The 21,070-nt window shown below is 45.2% G+C and overlaps 1 protein-coding gene across 1 annotated transcript in view; it reads right to left on the minus strand.

Moving 5' to 3' along the window:
• The window catches only part of FAF1 (Fas associated factor 1), a 494,563-nt gene that overhangs the window by 226,827 nt on the left and 246,666 nt on the right, over positions 1–21,070 (minus strand). Inside the window, exon 8 of the mRNA XM_060231799.1 lies at positions 19,584–19,670. Within this exon, the coding sequence (XP_060087782.1) occupies positions 19,584–19,670 (87 nt within the window). The remainder of the gene's footprint in view (positions 1–19,583; positions 19,671–21,070) is intronic.

Raw genomic sequence — 21,070 nt, forward strand, 5'->3', positions numbered from 1 at the left:
AGGCTAAAAATCTGTGAGCTAGCTCACACTAACACAGCTTAGAGGGAACACTGGTGGGGACCCAACCCAGTTTACACAAGTCTCTTCTTTATTTATATGCCCAACAACAGTACACAGTAGGTTAGGCTAAGAGCATGGGAGTGTCTGAAGGTCACCTAGCAAGTTTCCATGGCAGAGTGAGGATTTGAACCCAGGTCTGCACAGACCCAGGAAGGCGAGAGTGGAGGGGTGGGGGAGGGGGCACCTCGTGGTGCCCCAGTAGGCCAGGTGGTGCCCTAGGCGGCTGCCTACCTGGCCTACTTCTATGTGCTGGCCCTGGTAACTGTTGTCCAGGGTGCCTTTTCATCTATATTCCTTGTGTTCTAGACTGAAATAGCTTTACAACTTTTAGGTTTGCTTTCTGCAATGTGACCTATGCGCTTCTGAAGACAGCCTCAAAGCTTTAGCTGGGACAGAATGCAGCTCCCATTAGCTGACATTCAATGGAATGCTCATATTCAATTTGCCCTAAGTTTTACCTTAACATGCTTCCTTTTTATATAGGAACCACGTTATCAACTGAGAAACATAGGAGTACGGTTTATATTTTTTTGGTGGGGGCACCTACCTTCTAAAGTTTTGCCATAAGAAAGTAGAGGATACAATGATTGCCTATTTAGGCCAGCATTTGACTTGAAGAGTTTTAATGGTATGGAGTAATGGTTAGAGTGTCATGGTATGTTCACACACACTAAATAACAAGCTTTGCAACCGGATTTTTACTTTGTAAGAATAGCAAAATCCACTTGCAACCAGTTGCTATGTGAAAACACTCTCAGACAAGAGTCAGTAAGGCTCATATTTTCACTCTGCCATGTTAGTTCATTAGGTGACCTTGGGCCAGTCATACACTTTCAGCCTAACCTACTTTATTGAGTTGCTGTGAGGATAAAATAGAGGAGTCACTTTGGGTACCATAAGAGAGAAAGGCAGAGTATAAATGAATAAATACATATTGTGGAGTGTTGACTCATGCTTTACTGTACATTTTGCCTATTTATGGTTTTATTGTATGTTTTAACTCTCTTCTAACCTACACTGAGAACAATATATTAGATCTGTATTATTTCACATTTCTGTATCATGAATTAAGGGGAACAAGCAAGGCAGACTGGAGCAGTTACATCTTAAACAGCTGCATCACAGAAAAGCGTGTTTCAGTTGTAATCAGTGTTCCCTCTAAGCTGCAGTGTCTTGTAAGCAAAAATTCTACTCTGTGAACTACTGGTATTAAACTTGTGAGTTACTGGCATTAAATTTGTGAGCTACTGCATAAATTATTGGGCTCTGGGGTCATCCTTCCTGAGCTAAGACAAAAATGTGTGAGCTGGAGGCTAAAAATCTGTGAGCTAGCTCATGCTAACTCAGCTTAGAGGGAACACTGGTTGTAATCGTCTTCTACATTCTAGCAGAAAATACGCTACAGTCAGTTTGGTACAGCAGTTAAGTGTGTGGACTCTTATCTGTGAGAACTGGGTTTCATTCCCCACTCCTTCCTCCCCACCTTTCTGATACACCCTTCCCTCCTTCACCCTTCTTTTTCTCCTCCTCCCCTGTTCCTCCTCCCCTGTTCCTCCCTCCCCAGTTTTACTCTTCCAATTCCATCCCATCTTATCCCTTTTTAGTTTATTTTCCCCTTCCCCAGTATTGTTACTAACTGAGGCTGAGAATTCTCAGCAAAGTTGGAAGTAAGATCTGTGTTGTTTTAACCTTAAACAAATATGTCCTTACTCTACGTGTATGCATGTCTCAACAAATATTACATCCTTGTCTATTTTCACTGTTGGGCAATAATCAAACTGAGTTGGCATAGGGAAGAAATGAAATATTAACAGGATCTTTTTTTTTTTAGTCTATCTTTGATTTTATCCCAAATTTAGATGTTTATAGTTTTAAATGGCATTTTCTTTTATTCTACAATTGTATTGTCTCCTACTTCCTACTACCTGGATTCCTATGAACAAATGCCTAATAAAGATTTCAGTGTCAGTATCAGATTCCCCATTCCTCCACATGCACCTGCTGGAGTGGCTTTGGGTCTGTCATAACTCTTTCAGAGTTGTTCTGCTCAAGAGCAGCTCTTGGAGAACTCTTTTAGCCCCACCCACTTCACAGGGTGTCTGTTGTGGGGAGGGAAGGGAAAGGAGACTGTAAACTGCTCTGAGACTCCCAATGAAGAGCAGGATATAAATCCAATCTCTTCTTCTTCTGTATCAACTAAAGTTCCTTCTTCTACACAATAATTAAAGGCTCCACAAGCTTGTCCTGTGTTCTGCATCTATCCATCCTAGGAGTAGTACAACATTGAAAGATCTGCTTTGGATGCAAACATTAAAATAATAGTTAAAAAGAACCTAAATATGTTAGACAACTGTTAAGGAATTCCAATTTTTGCTTGGATTATGCAGGGAAAGCGATTTGGATATATCTAACAAGCTCTGTACTGCTCATCCTTAGTAGTTTGCATGCATCTGAAGAAATTCTAGCAGGTGAAGTAATTTTTACTAAATTATTTTGCCAGTTTCACACACCACTTCATATTTAAGTCTACTGTTTACATCAACGTAATTGTTAACTGAGAATGGCAAACAAAATAATACCTATTAAAGTGGATGTAGATGATCTGAAAATTTTAGTAAGAAAAAAATCAGATATTTGTAGTCTGTATTTTAATTAGATGAGGTGATTATAACTCCAAGTGTTAACATTATTCATACTCTGTAGAAACTGAAAAAATGTCCTTGTTAAAGTGAAAAATGGTATATTAGCAGTCTTTCAATCTCCTTGTTTCTCACAGTTAAACTGGCGCAGCATGAAAACATTCTCCTATGGGCAGAGCTGTAGATATGTATTTTAACAGAAAAATTGTATAAAAGGGGATCTAAAAGAGCTATTCATATTTCTGCCAGTATCCCATATTTTATTAAGTTGAAACTACAAGCAAAGAACATGCTCTGGAGATGCAGTAACAATATTTTTAAAAGGCTCTTGAATTTGATGCATTTCTAGTAATGCAAAAGTCTGAAGCTTATCAGGTTCATAGGAGTCTCTATTACACAGGAATCTAATTATTGGAAGTCTATTTAGCTCTCATGTTTGCTAAGGCAAAGGTTAACAAGAACTGCACTGCAAAAAACATCCCGTGGTATTACAAAGTATTTCTTATGCTGCGCAAAATGTAAATGAAAAGTATTCAAATCAAATCCTTCTTTAACACTTTAATTGATCAAAGTTAAATCTTTACTCATGAATGGAACCATTAAGACATCTTTTCTTTTTGTTTTTGTCAAAGATTAAGTTTTTACCAAATTGAGAAATTTTTAAAAAATTAAGATTGGAGAGTTGAGTATCAAGATGAACTTTATGAACAAATTATCTATAAATGAGAAGTGTTTAGACTGTTATTGCTAAAGTTTAATCTTCATAAATATTAAGTTGGAAGCTTTAATTTCAGATAGAAATTAATTCTATTTTGGGGAGTAACATGTTCAGAAGTGTTTACACAGCTGATGGGTCTCAGCTGCTGTGGTGTCAAGCTAGGAGCTTTCTGGGCTCCTCTTTTGAAGCAGACGATTTAACGATCATGAGTTTCATTAAACTTGAAAAGAAGGGGAGGGGGAAGTCACCTGCAACATTGTCACATTAAAACAGGCATTAAAAACAGATTTGTGCATTTATACATGCTAGATATCCTACCCTATAGGAAGGCTTTCCCTTTTAATTCATTTGGCTGTTTTCCAAACAGCTGCTGGCATTTGGATTAGATATCATGGTTTTCCAGGTCTTTCTGGCCTAAACTCAACTAGCAAGAAATGACAACACACTAATATATATCAGAGGTTGCAGTTAACTGGTTTACCTCAAACGTCAGTTCTACTTCTAATGTGAGGACCAGCAATAACTAAATAAAAAACAGCATCATACTATTTTGCCAAATGTGCTGCTGCAATGTACAGTTACTTTTGGCACTTAAAACCTAAGACATCATTTCCTAATATGTAGCAGAAGAAATCATAGGTATGAGAGAAGCTAGTATTAAAACAAAATGGGATCCAAAATAAGAGAGCCTTTTTAGGGTATTGTCATAGAACAAAAATTTCTTGTACAGGAGTTCACTTTGCCCATTTCCCTCCACATTACTTCATAAATTGCTTTTTAACTGGAGATGCAATGGAAGTAAATCCCTCCCTTTCTTTAAACTGGAGGTATCAAACTCATTTGTTATGAAGAAGAAGATTATATTGGATTTATATCCTGCCCTATACTCTGAATCTCAGAGCGATCACAATCTCCTTTTACGTTCAACCCCACCTCCCAACAGACACCCTGTGAGGTGGGTGGGGCTGAGAGAGCTCTTACAGCAGCTGCCCTTTCAAAGACAACTCCTACCAGAGCTATGGCTGACCCAAGGCCATTCAAGCAGATGCAAGTGGAGGAGTGGGGAATCAAACCCGGTTCTCCCAGATAAGAGTCCACGTACTTAACCACTACACCAAACTGGCTCTCTCAGATTTAACATAAATGTCACTTTGTTGGGCTGGGCCACGCATGCCATAAAATGTAACACGTGGTACTAGAGATATAAACTTTATAAAGTTGTTTTCAGATGCTGAATGGTAATAGCTGGTGAATGACAACAGCTGGCTTGATTGGATTAGGTATGATAAGCAGAGGGGTAGTGAGAGTGGAGATACCAGCATTGGTAATGAGACAGGAAACCTATGTCTAAATTCAGTCCAGAACGATGCAAAGAATAAATGGACATAAGTCTGACATTAGAACCCACAACATTAAAAAAAAAAAAAAACACCAGCGGGACAACATTTAACCTTCCAGGACATTCCTGACCTAAGAGTAGCAGTGCTCTTACAAAGGAATTTCAAAAGGAGATTAGAAAGAGAGACTGCTGAATTGCAATTGATAATGAAGCTCAATGCATCCTCCAGGGCTGAATTAAGACCTGTCAAATTACCAGTACCTGCTATTGTCATTTGGCATATGAAATCACTCCACTCTCCAATGGACTCACATTCTACCTGTATCTGATGAAGTGAGCAGTGACTCAAGTACGCTCGTGTCCAGCACAAATTTTGTTAGGTGCTACTGGACTCATTTCTACTAATAAAGTCTGCAGGCTTTACTGTTAGGTTTTTGTTTTTGTTCTTCATCTGTTTAAACGGGAGAGGAGGATCTCTCCAAGTGAAATTTTTCAGACTGGCAAAAATCCACTCAAGTGCAAGTGATGAAAGCAAAGCAGGAGTGAAGAAAGGCAGCCAGAGATGTAGGACAGGAGAAAGGGAGACATGTTGAACTTGAACATATAGAACCATACATGTATTTTTAAATACTTAGCTATCTACTTCCATTATTAAACAACGGGATCCAATGGAATTGTATTAAACAATGTAAGCCAATCCAAGTGTTCTAATTCCTAATCAGGGTCTTTTTGAAAGAAATCCCAGATAGGCACAGAGAAATTGAAACTGAAAAAAAACCCTGTTCAGAATAAGCCAAAATAATCTCCTTTTAATTCTCCTTTCCCCTTATCCCAAAGTGCCCCTTCTTTTTAACACGCATACAAGTGTGTGTGTGTGTGTGTGTGTGTGTGTGTGAGAGAGAGAGAGAGAGAGAGAGACTCAAAGAAAACAGAAGAGCATTGTACTTGTCAGAAGAATCCATCTACTTACCCATCAACCCTCCCTTCCTGTGAAGAAGAAGTGTAGGAAAGCTTAAACTTGAAATAAAATGTTGCTGATCTTAAAGGAGCCATGGGACTCAGACTTCACTTTCTCTCTTTCACTCTTTGCCTCTCCCTCCCTGCCTCCCAAAGCAGGAGCCCTCAGCCAGTGGAGGGAAGAAAGGCTTGGTTTGGGAGGAAGCAGAAAACAGCAGAAGGAGCTGAGCAAAAGCTCAGGAGCCAGTTGCTCATAGGCTGGATACCAGCCCTGCAGTGGATGGACCCGGCCCAAGGACCGTATGTTTGACATCCCTGCTTTCAGCAGATTACAGAAACGCATAACACAACTCTTCACTGTGTTCTTTTGGATGTGTCCTTTGAATTAAAGAGAATTTCAAAGTGCACAGTACTATGTAATCCTACCAAGTTGTCAGATCTTCTACAAGGATTTGATTGTAAAGGATTTGATCAAAAAGTTTTGCTAAAAAAAAATACAGCTGAACAAAGATGTTTGGCTTGGGGAATGGGGGCCTTTAATAACGAAAGATAGGAATAACCTAGTTTCTTCTTCTAACAGTCTGTTACACTTTCCCTTACTAAGATTTTCAAAGATAACAGGATTGTTCATCGAGTTGTCTTCTGTGCAGGAACATATGGGACTGCATGACTGCAGACTAGTCATGGAGATGAGCTTCCAAGCTTTTAAAAGAATGTTCTAGACCTCAGGAGTGCTCCCCCTCCCCTCCGTCTTCAGACTTTCCTTTCCCGCCCAAAGGGTTACATGATGGCGATCAGGAGAGCACTCTTCCCTCAGTTCCCTTCACCACCATGAGAGAGCTACTGTCATTCATTGAGCAGCCCATAACAGGGAAAGGAAGAAAGGATGTGTGCTGACACAGAAGACCACTCAATGACCATTCAATGAACAAGAAAGTGCAACCCTGTTTTCATTGTTGTGGGTGTGGGCTGGTCAGCACAAGATTGATTGTAAAACTGCTTTCCCCACCATAGTTTCATTCCTGGAGTCTACGTCCATCAAGCAATGCTTGACAAACATCAACGGTGTCGACCAGTTGGCTGCTTTGCAAATGCTGTCTAGTGCAAGTCTGGATCGGAAAGCCACTAACAACGCCTGAACCCTTGTGGAGTGACTGATGGGGCAAGGTACCTTGGCTTTGTTGCAAGCTATCCTGATGGCAGAGACCACTCATCGAGATAATGACTGAGAAGGTACAGCCTACACCTTATTAGACCCCTTGAAACAAATTCCTATCTCTCCTAAATTCCTTAGTCTGTTTTAAATATAAAGAAGTGCCTTTCTTATATCCAGTGTGTATAATGTTTGTTCCAATGTGGATGTTGGTGATGAGATGGTTGATATCCTGGTTGAAATGGAATTGAGACACTTCCTTAGGAAGGAATTCTAAGCTGGCTGGAGCTCTACTCTCTCTGTGTGGAACTTGACAAATGGGAGGGTCGCAACTCAGTGCCCATAGTTCCCGCACCTTCCTGGAAGACATGATTGCTACCATGAAGGCTGCCTTGTATGAAATAAATGGCAAATCAGTCTTAGCCATTGGTTCAAATAGTTTATACATCAAACTGGATAAGACCAAAAACAAACTCAATTGAGAGACAGGGAGTACAATAAGCAGGAACGTATTTTGCAAACCTTTAAGAAATATTATCGATTTGGGAATAGAGGACACTGAGTAACCTTTGACTGACCCATGATGTGCCAAAATGGCAACCAGATGTACCTTAATAGAGGATGAGGCAAGCCTGTCATCCTTCAAAGCAAGCAGATAATGTAATATCTTTGCTAATTTGTGAGGGTTAATATTTTGTTTGTTAGCCCATAAAGAAAATCTTTTCCATTTTGAGGCATGCGATTTTTGCATGGCAAGCTTTCAAGAAGCTACTATAACCTGTACTACCCTTTGCTAAAAGTTCCCTTCTATTGGATCAACCACACTGTTAGATGTAGGGATCTCACATATAGGTGATAAACCAGCCTTATGCGAAGCAGGTCATCTGCTGGAGATAGGGTTCTGTAAACTCCTTAGTGGGGAACTCCAATGTGGGGAACCACACTATCCTTGGCCAGTATGGGGCTATTAAGATGCATGTGATCCTGTCTGCATATGTAGGATCCCAAAAGGAGGAAACCCATAGAAGAAGTGGCCATGCCATTACAACTAGAATGCATCCCTGATAGAGTTGCTGTCCATGGCTGCCCTGGAGCAAAACAGGTGACATTTGCTCAGAAGCAAAAAGATCTTGGGCAGTACCCCACTCACAGAAAATGGGAGCCTGGTAGTGGACAGTTACGGACCACTCCTGATTCATATAAATGCTCCTACTTAACCTGTCTGCAATGATATTGTCTTGATTGGCTATGTAGAGGATTGCCAGGTGTACTTTTTGAATCATTGCCCAATGCCCAATAAGTGTTGCCTCAGATAAAATTTTGCCATTACATTAGTTGTTGAAAGTAGAATATGCCATCCTTTGAGGAGCTCTATAAAAGAAGCAAGAGAGTGCCTGACAGCCTTCAGCTCTAATAAGTTAATGTGAAGTCCTGATTCCTGTTGAGACCATGTACTTTTTACCACAAAGCCATTACAATGAGCCTCGCCCCCAGACTATGAGAAAAGCGTTTATAAACACCTGTATATCATTTCCCCAGGGGAACCCCATTGAGTAGGTGATTGTATTTGAGGCACCAGAGCAAGAATTTTAGACCTGGGAATAGACACCTTTTTCCAATGAGGGTCAACAGTAGGGTCAAAATTCCATATGAACCAGTTTTGCAAAGACCTCATGCACAATCTAGCATATGGCACTACAGCTGTGGTTGAAGCTGTGTAGTCTAGTAATCTCTGTATATTTCTGGAAGATTGGCATCTATTAGCTAAGAATCTTTTAACCAGGAACAAGATGCTGTTTGCCCTCTGAATAGGCAAATATGCTCTTCCCTTAATTGAATTAATGGTCACTGCTATAAAATCTATGGACTGGAAAGGGGTAGGATTTTTCCCAACTGATTAAAAAAAAATTAGGTCCTGTAACATATTAAGAGTGAATGAAGGTTCATGGTCAACTGTTCTAAGGAAATGCCCACAAAGAGCCAGCTGTTAAGTTAAGGGTAGACAGTACATCTCCTCAGCCTTAAGAATGAGATGACTATCGAGGTACACTTCATGAATACCCTCGGAGCTGTGGCCAAACCAAATGGTAACACTGTGTATTCATATGCTGCCCATCCATACCAAAACCTAAAAAATCTTTTTCAGAACTTCAGGATTGTGATATGAAACTATGCACCCTTTAGTCTACTGTTACAAACCACAGGCCATTGTCCAAAAGGGATAACTCCTGGTGAACTTTGAAATATGTAAATGTTTGTTCAGGGCCCTTAGATCTAAAATGGGTCTTTTCGCACCTCCTTTTTTGTCAATCACAATGTATCTTAAGAAAAAAACACTTTCTCTTTCTCAGGGGGCAGCCTCTTGATGGCTCCTTTAATAAGGAAGGACAAAATCACCTGAGACAAGAACTCAGAGGTGTTAGGGGTGAAACTGTTGAAAGGTGGCATGAAGTCAGAGATTCAAACTCTCTGGGTGAGTGCCCTCCTTGTTGTCTTTCCACACACACACCCCCATCTCAAGGGGAGTTGATTTCTGCCGTCTGGAGAGCAGCTGTAATTCTAAGTCATTTCCAGCCCTCACCTGGAGATTGGCAACATTGGTTCCCCAGAAGGAAATGGCATTGTACCTGTCTGAGGTTCCATCCCTCCTTAAACCCCAACCTCTCCAGGCTCCACCCCTTGAATCTCCAGAAATTTTCCTAACCTGGAGTTGGCAACCACATCCCCTTCCCTTTATCCACCTCTCTGACCTCAGCTTTCCATTACCTTCCCCCTCCCTGAAGTCTCTATATAGAAACAGCAGAGCCTTCTCCACAGCAGTGGGGGGGAAGCTGCTTACATTATTCTCCTCTCTCCCCTTTGACCTGAACAGCAACCCTGTGAGGCAGGTTAGGCTGGAAGTCTGTGACTGGTCCGAAATCACCCAGTCAACTTCCACAGAAAGAACCTGAGTCTGGCAGACCCCACTCTGAAGCCCTAACTTGTATGCCCTGATCAACTCCATCACAGAATCTCCAGGGATTTCCCACCAACCTTGAAAGGTATCACTAAAGGTCTCTGGGTGAGTGCCCCCCCCACTTTGCTATCTTCCCACCCACCCAACTGAAGGCATTCATCCCCCCCCCCCACACACACACACCTCAAGGGGAGCTGATCTCTGCCATCTGGACTCCAGACAACAGATCTCTTTCCCCATCCTGGAGAAAATAACTGATTTGGATGGAGAGCTGAATGGCATTATATTCCCCTGAGGCCTCTCCTTTTCCTGAGAAAAGCAGCCTAGGTTGCCTAGCAACAATCTCTGGCTAGCACTTTCCAGGCAGTGGCCATGGCCTCTAAGGAAACACTCCCAGTGGGGCCTGGTTTCCCTGGCTATTTCTGTGGCCTTTGGAAGCTCCATGTGCTGGGAGGCCTTTTGTGAGGTCACTATAGCTCTGCAGCCTTTTCTGAGGCTGGTTGACCAAGAGGACACAGATAAGAACTGGAGATGTGGCTGTCTCTGAGGTAAGACTGTTTTGGGCAGTTTGTTCAACATTCCTGAGACTGCAGTAGGCAGGGGCAGGGGAGAGCCAATGGGAGGCCAGAGATGGTGAATGACATGTGACGGGCCAATAGTGTGTTCCTGCAGTAACTGCCAGAACTAAGGTTGGTTGTCTTTTATTGACAGAATCAGCTTTTCTGACGAGCAACAGCCACTCAGGCAGGAGAGGGGAATGGTACACAACCAGTGGTACACAAGTACTCTTGATTGATACTTTGATGGACCAAAGGCTTCTATCCCACAGTCCTACTGAGCTGCAACCAATCAGGATGGTCAGATTTGCTACCACGACAGGATAATTATTAGTACAGAAGAAAACACCTGTAAATCATTAGTATCGTGACACCAAGTTTCATAGAACTTTGACAAACGGTGCAAAAATAATTTTTCTTGTTCTGGTCAAGCTACCACTGCACACTCTTCCCTGGGCGAGCAGGATGGGTTCTTTTCCTGTTGTTTATTCTGCCTTCTGCCACAGGTTTGCTGACTGTAAGTAGGTCTATAGGCCTGTTGTGTGAGAATAGATGTCTGATATTTGTAATCAGAAAAATGATAGGATCTTAACTGGTGGTATCTCTGGGTATAACCTAGGAAAATACTTTTGCTTATACAATGGAGTGGGATTGAGTGTAATGGCCAGAGATTTTGCCATTAATTTATTCTTCTAGCTGTGATTCAAGATTGCGTAGATCTGATCACTAAAAAGTTCATGGCCTCTGAATGGGAAGTTTTGCTCTTGTATCTTGCAGAAGCTCTGATGACTGCAGCCATGAGTGCCTCCTTCTGTGCCAGAAGCCATGGCCCTACTATTGCAGTCAGCTATGTGCCTGCCTGCATTGAGCTGCTGTTTGCCTAATTTCCATCCTCCAGAGATCAGAACCGTAGCTAGTGTTGTGTAAAAAAAAAAAATTAAAAAAATCAAGCAACATTTCTACGTATTTGTGATCTTATCCCATAACCACATCTGATAGCAACCTATGACCACGGTAACATTTGCCCTCAATTAATAGATTCCTTCCAAGTTTGCCCCCCTCTTTGTTGAGTGAGGAAGAATGGATGCCCACTCTTCCTCTGGCTGATAGGACTTCTGATACTAGAGAATTCGCTTGCAGATGACTGAAAAGGTAGTCATATCCATCCTCTTTGACCTTCTATAGATTTTCAAGTTTCTTTGCCAAACCTGAGGTGGAGGCAGGTTTAGACTAAACACTCATCTTGAATTCCCTGAAGCATGGGCAGTGTGACAGGTCCATAGTCTGAGTTATATAAGACTCATTATTGGATCAGTGGATCATGGTTCCATAGAATGGTATTCCAAATGCAATGCCTTGGCCATCCGCACAAGCTGTTCAGAATACAGCGTTAAATCTTCCATAGAGAGAAGGCATTGAGATGTCTTTAGAATCTGCCTCTGAGGCTTGGTCAAGTCCTTCCTTCAAATCGGAGCCCTGATTAGAAAATTCTGTCATGGGTTGATCTCTTCCCATAACACAGCTTTGAGTCTTGCTGCTCTCCTGTATTGGGCTTTAGGGGTAAGGTGGTGGTAAGCTGAGCAAGAGAATGTTTTGTGGCCCTCTTCCAAACGTAAGAGACATTATTTGCATTCATTATTTTGGGCCATTTTTGTCCCACACTCTTCACATTTTTAAAAAGAGGAGCATCTTACTCATTTTGTAGATCACTTTTATCAAAATATTTAAGAAATGTTGATGATGCAGTGTTCACTCAGGCCAGGGACCTAGTGTCGTCCATGGAGGCTCTGGGACTCTCCCAATCTGTATTAACTTAATTGCACCAAGCCGGCCACACGCTGGGTCTGGTTTTTGGGATGGGGATAAATGTGGATCTGGTGGCTGTGGATGCAGTCCTATAGTCAGACCACTTCACTCTGAAGGTCCAGCTAGGTGTGACAAACCCTTCCTGTTTAGGTGGTGAGCTTATTTATACATGGCCCAAAATGATGAATGCAAATCATGTCTAGTCAGCTTCAGGATGCTCTGCAGGATCCAGTGTTATTTAAAATCAATTTAAATAAATAAATAAGCTATTTAATTATTATAATTGTTTTAATGATTTTGTAAAATTCCTACTATGCTCCTACCTAAACCAGCTCAAGGGGAGGGCAGAATATAAATTGGAAAAAATAAAATACATTCTTCTTTTAAAATTTCCTCACCAATTCAGAGAAGCTCAAGGAAGCTAGTCCTCTCCTCACAGCAACAAGAAGAGAATTGAGGGAAGAGTACTCTTCCCATCTCTGTCACATGACCCTTTGGGCAGGAAAGGGAAGTCTGTGGACAGAGGTGAGGGGAAGCACTCCTAAGGTCTAGAACAGGGGTGTCAAACATGTGGCTCAGGGGCTGAATCAGACCCCCAGAAGGCTCCTATCAGGCCCTCAAGCAAAGACAGGTTGCTTACCTGTAACTGTAGATCTTCGAGTGGTCATCTGTGCATTCACACTCATGGGATAGTGCGCCTGCGCCGATCCCCGAATCGGTATATGCAAAAGCCCGGGATTTTTTCGCGCCAGGCGCCAGCAGGCATGCGCAAGCGACCCACTGCGCATGCCCACCGGCGCCCGCGCGGCAATCCCGCCAGTTCCTCCCTGACCGCTGAAAGCCCCCTTCTGGAGAGAGAGAGACCGTCAGCAGTGGGGAAGGAGGGCGGGTAGTGTGAATGCACAGATGACCACTCGAAGATCTACAGTTACAGGTAAGCAACCTGTCTATCTTCTTCGTGGTCTCTGTGCTTCACACTCATGGGAGATTAGCAAGCAAAGCATACCTGGAGGCGGGAAGACGGTCAGCCTGAAGACACAGCCTGTAGCACCGCAGCTCCCAACCGAGTCCTCTGCTGAGCATGCACGTCCAGCGCGTAATGCTTCATGAAGGCATGCGGAGAAGACCAGGTAGCCGCCTTGCAGACATCGGAGAGGGACACGCCTTTCAGGAATGCCACCGACGTAGCCATCGCCCTAGTGGAGTGTCCACGCACAGGTCCAGGTAAAGGCTTTTTAGCCAACAGATAACAAAGTTTGATCGTCTCAGTAAGCCACTTGGAAAGTCTCTGAGACGAAATCTTGGACCCTAACTTAGGGGCAGAGTAGGAGACAAAAAGCTGGTTATCTTTACGAAAACCCCTTGAACGGTTTAAATAAAACAGGAGGGCACGCTTAACGTCCAGTGCATGTAGCCTCCGTTCCTCGTCCGAGGAAGGGCTAGGGTAAAACGTGGGTAACCAAACCTCTAAGTTAAGGTGAAACTGGGAAACCACTTTCGGGAGAAAGGTAATGTCCGGGGCCAAAGAAACTCCGGCCTCCCTAAAGGCAAGGTATGGGTAGTCACACCGCATCGCTGTGAGCTCCCCCGCACGGCGTGCTGAAGTGATGGCCACTAAAAACGCAGTCTTCCATGACAAAAGCTGCAGGGAGCATGTAGCCATGGGTTCAAAGGGACGGCGAGTTAGCTTGTCCAAAACTAAAGTCAGGTCCCACAACTGTGGAGGGGATCTCGAGGGGGGATGAAGCCGGAAGAGCCCCTTTAAAAACCTCTTGGAATGTGGGTGCGCAAAAACAGAGTGACCCTCAACCGAGACATGGAAGGCAGAAATAGCTGCCAAATAAACCTTGACGGAGGAGAAAACTAACCCCTCATCGATCAAGGACAAAAGAAACTCAAAAATTTTTGGGAGCCCAACCGAGTTGGTTGGCACAGGAGAGCCAGCCACGAAGTCACTGAACTTCTTCCACTTCCTCTCGTAAGAGGCACGGGTGGAAGGTTTCCTGCTACTCTGGAGCACATGTTGAACTCTGGTGGAAAAGTCTAGTGATCGATGAACCACGCTGTCAGCTTCAGGTGTGGCACGTTGTGATGGAGTACGTGTCCGCCCTGGGCCGACAACAGGTCCGGTTCCGCCGGAAACTGGTAAAAGACCCCCTCCGACTGCTGGAGCAGAATCGGGAACCAGCTCTGACGGGGCCACCACGGGGTCACCAGAATGCATCGTGGCCTCTCCTGCACTAACTTGTGGACCACTCTCGTCAACAGGGGTAAGGGTGGGAACATGTACAGGAACCAGCCCTCCCACCGGAAAAGGAGTCCGTCCCCCAGGGAAGCTGGGTCCGCACCCCCTCTGGCACAAAACAATGGGCACTTCTTGTTCCGCGCTGTGGCGAAGACGTCTAACTGCGGGTAGCCCCAAAGTTGGAACACCGGTTCCAGGAACTTCCACTGCAGTTCCCATTCGTGTGGGGACGCTGCGCCCCTGCTGAGCGAGTCTGCCCGTACATTGAGGACCCCAGGCAGATGCGTAGCCTTCACAAAAATGCCCCACTGGAGGCACTCCCTCCAGAGATCTAATGCCAGTGAGCACAGCCTGTGAGACACTGTCCCTCCCTGCCTGTTTATATAACACATGGCAGTGGTGTTGTCCGTCAGTAATGCCACTATCTTCCCCGCTAACAAAGGGCGGAAGGAACGAAGAGCAAAGTGGACCGCCAGCAGTTCCAGGTAGTTTATGTGGTACCGGTTGAGTTTCAGTGGCCACTTGCCCCCCACACATAAGTTCTCCAGATGAGCTCCCCACCCCCACATGGAAGCATCGGTGGCGATAGTCACGGAAGGGGTTGGCAGATGAAAGGGAGCCCCTTGGCAGATGTTGCCCTCCGACCCCCACCATTGCAGGGATTGAAGAGCCTCGGATGGGATGGTAAACCTCTTCCGAGGTGAGTCTCTGAGAGGGCGAAAATGGCGCAAGAACCATAGTTGTAAGCCCCTCATGTGCAGTCTTGCAAAACGCAGCACGCTCGTCGTCGCAGCCATCAGTCCCAGCATCCGCTGGATCTGCTGTGCTGTGCCCCACTGTCGTCTTTGGAGAAGCTGTACTAGGGTCATGATGTCCTTTGCTCTCTGAGCGGGAAGAAAAGCTCTGTGCTGATCTGTGTCCAACAGAGCCCCTATGAATTGAACTGTCTTTGACGGGGTGAGATGAGACTTCTCCACGTTGACCTGCAACCCCAGGGTGCCGAGAAGGCGCAGAGTGATGGCGATATGAGATGTTAGACTCTCCCTCGACCTTGCCACGAGAAGCCAGTCGTCGATGTACGGAAAAACAACGACTCCCTGAAGACGAAGGTGAGCAGCCACCACACTCATCAGCTTCGTGAACACCCGAGGAGCAGTAGACAGTCCAAACGGCAGGGCCCTGAATTGGAAGTGACGAGCACCCACTGCAAACCGCAGGAAACGCCTGAACGCAGGATGGATGCTGACATGAAAGTAAGCATCCCTGAGGTCCAGGGTCGCCATCCAATCCCCTTGGTTGATGAGGGGCAGGATTGTTTGCAGTGTAGCCATTCTGAATTTCTGATATAGAATGAATTTGTTCAGACCCCGCAAGTCCATGATAGGCCGTAGGCCCCCGTCCCTCTTGGGGACCAGAAAGTAGCGGGAGTAGAAGCCTCCCAACCTGGCCTCCGGTGGAACAACTTCTATGGCTTGTTTCTGTAGGAGGTTGCTCACCTCCGCCAGCAGAGGTGGGGAAGGGGGAGTGGTAACTACCACGGACTGGTTTGGGGTCTGGATAAACTCTATCTTGTAGCCCTCTCGTATAATGGACAGAGCCCACCTGTCTGTGGAGATCAACTCCCAGGCAGGCAGGAAAGGGCGTAGGCGAATGGAATGGTCGACAGTGGGGGCGATGACGCGTGCTTGCGGGAAGTCAAACCCCCTGCTTCTGTGGCCGAGCCCCCTTAGATTTATTAGAAGGCTGGCCCCCATAACGGTTTCTACCGTTGCCGGAGTAGGGCGGTCGTTCAGGTTGCTGCGAGCGAGGACGCCACTGCTCAGGGGAGAACTTCTGATAGGGCTTCTTGGTCCAGGGTTTGGACCATTGTTTCGACTTCGGAGACTTAGAGGAAGGCTGGACCCCCAAGTTCCTGGATGTCTTGACGCTCTTATCAAACTCTTGCAGCGCCGCGTCGGTCGTAGTGCTGAAGAGCCCCTCACCCTCGAAGGGTAAGTCCTCGATAAAGGTCTTGGTGTCTTGGTGCAGTGCCGTTGACCTGAGCCAGGAGTGTCGCCTGATGCAAACTGCCGATGTGATGGCTTTGGCTGAAGCTTCCACCATATGTTTCGCTGCAGCCAGCTGCTGTCTGGCTACAGCGAGACCTTCCCTTTGTAATTTCATTGCCGCCGTCTTCTTGTCCTCACTTAGTGAAGAGAGGAAGGGGGAAAGCTGTTCCCACACAGCATACTGGTACCTGGCCATGCAGGCTGCATAGTTGGATACCTTGATGCCAAGTGCCCCCGCTGAATAGACCTTGCGGCCCATCCCATCGATCTTCCTGCCCTCCTTGTCCGGTGGGGAGGAGTGCACCTTCCTTGCCTTCGAGGAGGAGGAGACGACCACGGAATTCGGACGTGGGTGGGTGAATAGAAACTCAGCACCTGCTTCCTGAACCCTGTACATGTGGTCCAGGCGTTTAGAGGAGACAGGTGTGGAGGAAGGCTTGTTCCACGATTCTTTGATGGCCTGCAGAATCACCTTGGTGACCGGAAGGGCCACCGCAGTGGACGTGTTCCTCTGCATTATGTCGAACACGTTGTCGTCCACTACGGGTTCCGGTTGGATCACAGGCAGTTTAAGGGTGGAAGCGATGCGCCTCACAAGGTCGCCATAGGATTTCAGGTCTTCCGACGGCGAGATCGGGAGATCCTCCGCCGTGTTGGAACCAGGCGAAGGCTCCAGATCAGGGATCTCACTGTCCGACTCCGATGACGAGGAGTCACGCTGGGCGGAATGCTCGGAGAGCCTCGGTGTCGACTCTCGCGGTTGGAGTTGCACCGACGAAAGTCTCGGGGGAGCTTCGACCGGGACTAGCTGTCGATCCGGGGGGACCGACACCGACGCCGACGCCTTCCGGGAGTGATGCGAGACCCTCGACGTCGCAGAAAACACCGAAGCTTGTTCCCAGTCTTGGTAGTCCTCCGGGTACCACCGACAGGATTCGTATCGGGAGTAGGGAGGTTGCCACCGCCGTTGCTCCCATGGTGGTATCGGGAAGCGTTGCGGGGTGTAGGCTAGGTCCCGCCGGGGTCGGGGCTTGAAGGGCGGGTCTATGACCGGTGCCGAAGCGTCCACCCCCGACGTCGATCCGCTGCTCGACCGACGCCGCGAGCCTGAGGATGAAGACCGTTGGGTAAGGTCAATTTCCGGTTCCTGCTCCGACGCCGACAGGCGTTGTTGGGCTGCTGGGCTCCTGCGCGGGGAAACCCGAATCGATTTCGGCGGTTTTGCCGATGCCGATGCGCCCTCCGACGGAGAAGGAGTGCGGGGTCGCTTGTGCTTCTTCTTCGATTTCGCCTTTTTCGGATCTCGGGTCCCCGAGTCCTCTCGGCGTTTTTTAGCGGGCGTATCCACCGAACCCTCGTGGGGACGCTTCGTGGAGCCACGCTCTTCCGGCGATTCCAAGGTCAGAATCGGAGCAGCATCGGCCGATGCAAGCTCCTGTGCCGGGTTGTCGGTCGACTTCGGTGCCGAACCCTCCATCGGTCGATGGGGTCGAAGCGCCGATTCGGTAAGCGCTGCCGATAGCCGAGCCGCTCGGTTCTTCCTGGTCTGTTTCGAGAACCGAAGGCAATGCGGGCACGACTCGACTCTGTGCGCCTCCCCCAAACACAGTAGGCACAAGGAATGTCCGTCGGGGGGGGCAATCTTCCTCCCACAAGCCTGGCAGCGCTTAAAAAACCCCCAGCGACTTTCCATAAGCGGTCGCGCGGGAAAAGCTTTTTTTTTTTTTTTTTTTCTTTTACTCAGAAACGTCTGAGAGAAAGGGAGGTCAAAAACGGAAGCGGACCACCCCAAAGGGCGATCCGCCGGACTAAAAGCAAAAACGCTTCTTTTTTTTTTTTTTTTTTTTTTTCTAACACTAACTAACACTAATAACTGGCTAACTAACTATATACAAATCCAAAACGGGCTGAAAGAGAGAAAAAGATCGCTCTCACCGACCGGAGAATCAGAAAGGGAACCTCTCTAGCGCAGCGGTCAGAAAGGAACTGGCGGGATTGCCGCGCGGGCGCCGGTGGGCATGCGCAGTGGGTCGCTTGCGCATGCCTGCTGGCGCCTGGCGCGAAAAAATCCCGGGCTTTTGCATATACCGATTCGGGGATCGGCGCAGGCGCACTATCCCATGAGTGTGAAGCACAGAGACCACGAAGAAGATCTGGCTGTCATCTGCTTTCTTCGCCTTCTCTCTTGCTTCCGTCTGCATAACAGCTTGCTCTGCAAGGCTTGCTCAATCACACAGGAGCTACAGAGCAAAACCTCTTATTTTCTCCATTGGCTGAGGCTCCTCCCTTGGGGAGGAAGGGGGGGGAGAGAGCTTGCTTTGCCAAGCTCTCTCAATCACACAGCAGAGCTACTCATCCAAGTATCTCTTCTATTGGCTGAGGCTCCTCCCTCCCCCAGTCCCCTGGGGAAGGAAGGAAAGAGCCAGAGCTTCCTTTGCCCAGTTCCCTGGATCCCATGGGAGAAATACAAAGAAAGCACCTTTAAGACCAACAAGTGCTAACTTTTAAAGCACGTTTTATGTTTTTTTAAAAAAAAATATTTAATTATGTTTGTCTGTGTCCTTTATAAAGTTTATATCTCTGCTACCTAATCTTAAATAGGTATTCTCATGACCTGGCCTGACATGGCCCAGCCCAATAAGGTCTAATTTATGTCAGATCTGGCCCTTGTAACAAATGAGTTTGACGCCCCTGGTCGAGATTGTTCCTTTAAAAGCTTGGAAGCTCTTCTCCATGGCTGGCCTACAATCATACAGTCCCATGTGAGACAGCACAGAGGCCATGACAATGAACTTTTGTTCACTCATTTGGGACACCTGACCCTCATAAGCCATACAATGCCTGTATACAGCCTATAGTGTTTATCACCCAAAGTAGATATTAGCAACCGTAGACTGTGTTCAGAAAATTGTGGTCATTTTATCAGTATACCTAGTTGTTTAATAGCCTTGTTCAAACAGTTTACTATATAAATGTTTCAGCAGTACTGATCAAGGAAGTACTTAATATTTGTGTGGCAGACAGGAGCATTTTTAACCATGCAATAAGTCCTTCAAATAAAGCATGTTGGGGAAAATGAGAATAGTGTTTAGTGTGGTGACTTACTGAGTCATCTGCTGCAGAAGCAGGCCAGCCTTCCCATAACTGATGACGAACAGGGATACTAGTCAGGTCATACACATTGCGCTTGACCTGCAAAAAGCCAAAACAAAACACGGAAGCTATTATCCTTACAATTTATCATTTATGTGATCTCTGAAAAGCTGGGAATCTCATTCAGTCTATGCAGGGGGGGGTTGTAGTAAGAACTCATTTGTCTGTTAGGCTACCCCCCCCCTTCAATGTAGCCAATCCTCCTGACCCTCATAAGCCATACAATGCCTGTATACAGCCTATAGTGTTTATCACCGAAAGTAGATATTAACAATGGTAGACTGTGTTCAGAAAATTGTGGTCATTTTATCAGTATAACTTACAATAGGCCCTGTACTAACAGCCCTGTAAGCTCTTGGAATATTGGCTACATCAGGGGAGTGTGGTCTAATATGCAAAGGCGTTTCTGCTGGAAAATTAAGAGTTTACTTATATGGAAATCATAACTGAGAAATACAGATAAACAAAGAGCATCTATAAGACTCCATCAAGTACATCCAAAACTAACAGTGTACCAGTGGAACCATTAGTCTCCTAAACAACCTGCTTTAAGCAACCTGCTTTCAACTTATGGTGAAAGGTACTGTCATCATTACATGGGAGTTTTGATAAGAAATGTCACTTTGTAATATCATTTTGGAATCACCTCAAGACCAGCCTCACACATGCACTCCTGACAATCAGTGTCCTTTTTACTTACAAACTAGTCTAGACACTCTAGAATGAAATGACATACAACCAGATAAGAAAGGAGATAGAAAAATCATGTATTGAGCAAAAAAGTACAGATAACTAAAACTTCATTCTGGAGATCTATATAATTAAAGGGAAAAGATTTAATTCTACGCAATGTCCAAATAAACATGAACAATTCTAAGGCAAGCTCTCTAATCTGTATCAATACACAACAAGAACCCAACAAAAGAGTGCACAATTTATATTTTACAATTAAACTTAGAAGTTAGTTTTTACAATAGGCAAAAGTAGAAAAAAGCATGGAGAATCGGTTGGTGCTAAAGTATAAAAACTTTCATTTCAAATTTTTATTAAATTTGGGTATAAAAAAAAGAATAATGCAGGGATACAGAAGCAAAAGAAGAAGAAAAGGGGGGAGGGGGAACAAGATAGAAAAACAATAGACAGAAAAAAGCAACAAATATATCAGTTACATTTCTACCTCAAAGCATAATACCAAATTTTTCTACCTGCAAGTCTTTGAATTTTAACCCAATATAACTATTAAATTCTACAGTCTTATTATTTCATTATATACTTTTTACTATTCTATTGCTTATGATATAAATTCAAGCTATTCATCTTCAGTACATACAAACGAGAAAAGCAGAAAGAAAGAAAAAACCAACCACAAGATAGAACTTACTAACTGGTTAACTTTAGCAATATTAAAAAAAAGAACTAATTAGTTAATATAACAATGT

This window comes from Heteronotia binoei, chromosome 2 (assembly GCF_032191835.1).
Source record: "Heteronotia binoei isolate CCM8104 ecotype False Entrance Well chromosome 2, APGP_CSIRO_Hbin_v1, whole genome shotgun sequence".
Classification (NCBI taxonomy): Eukaryota; Metazoa; Chordata; class Lepidosauria; order Squamata; family Gekkonidae; genus Heteronotia; species Heteronotia binoei.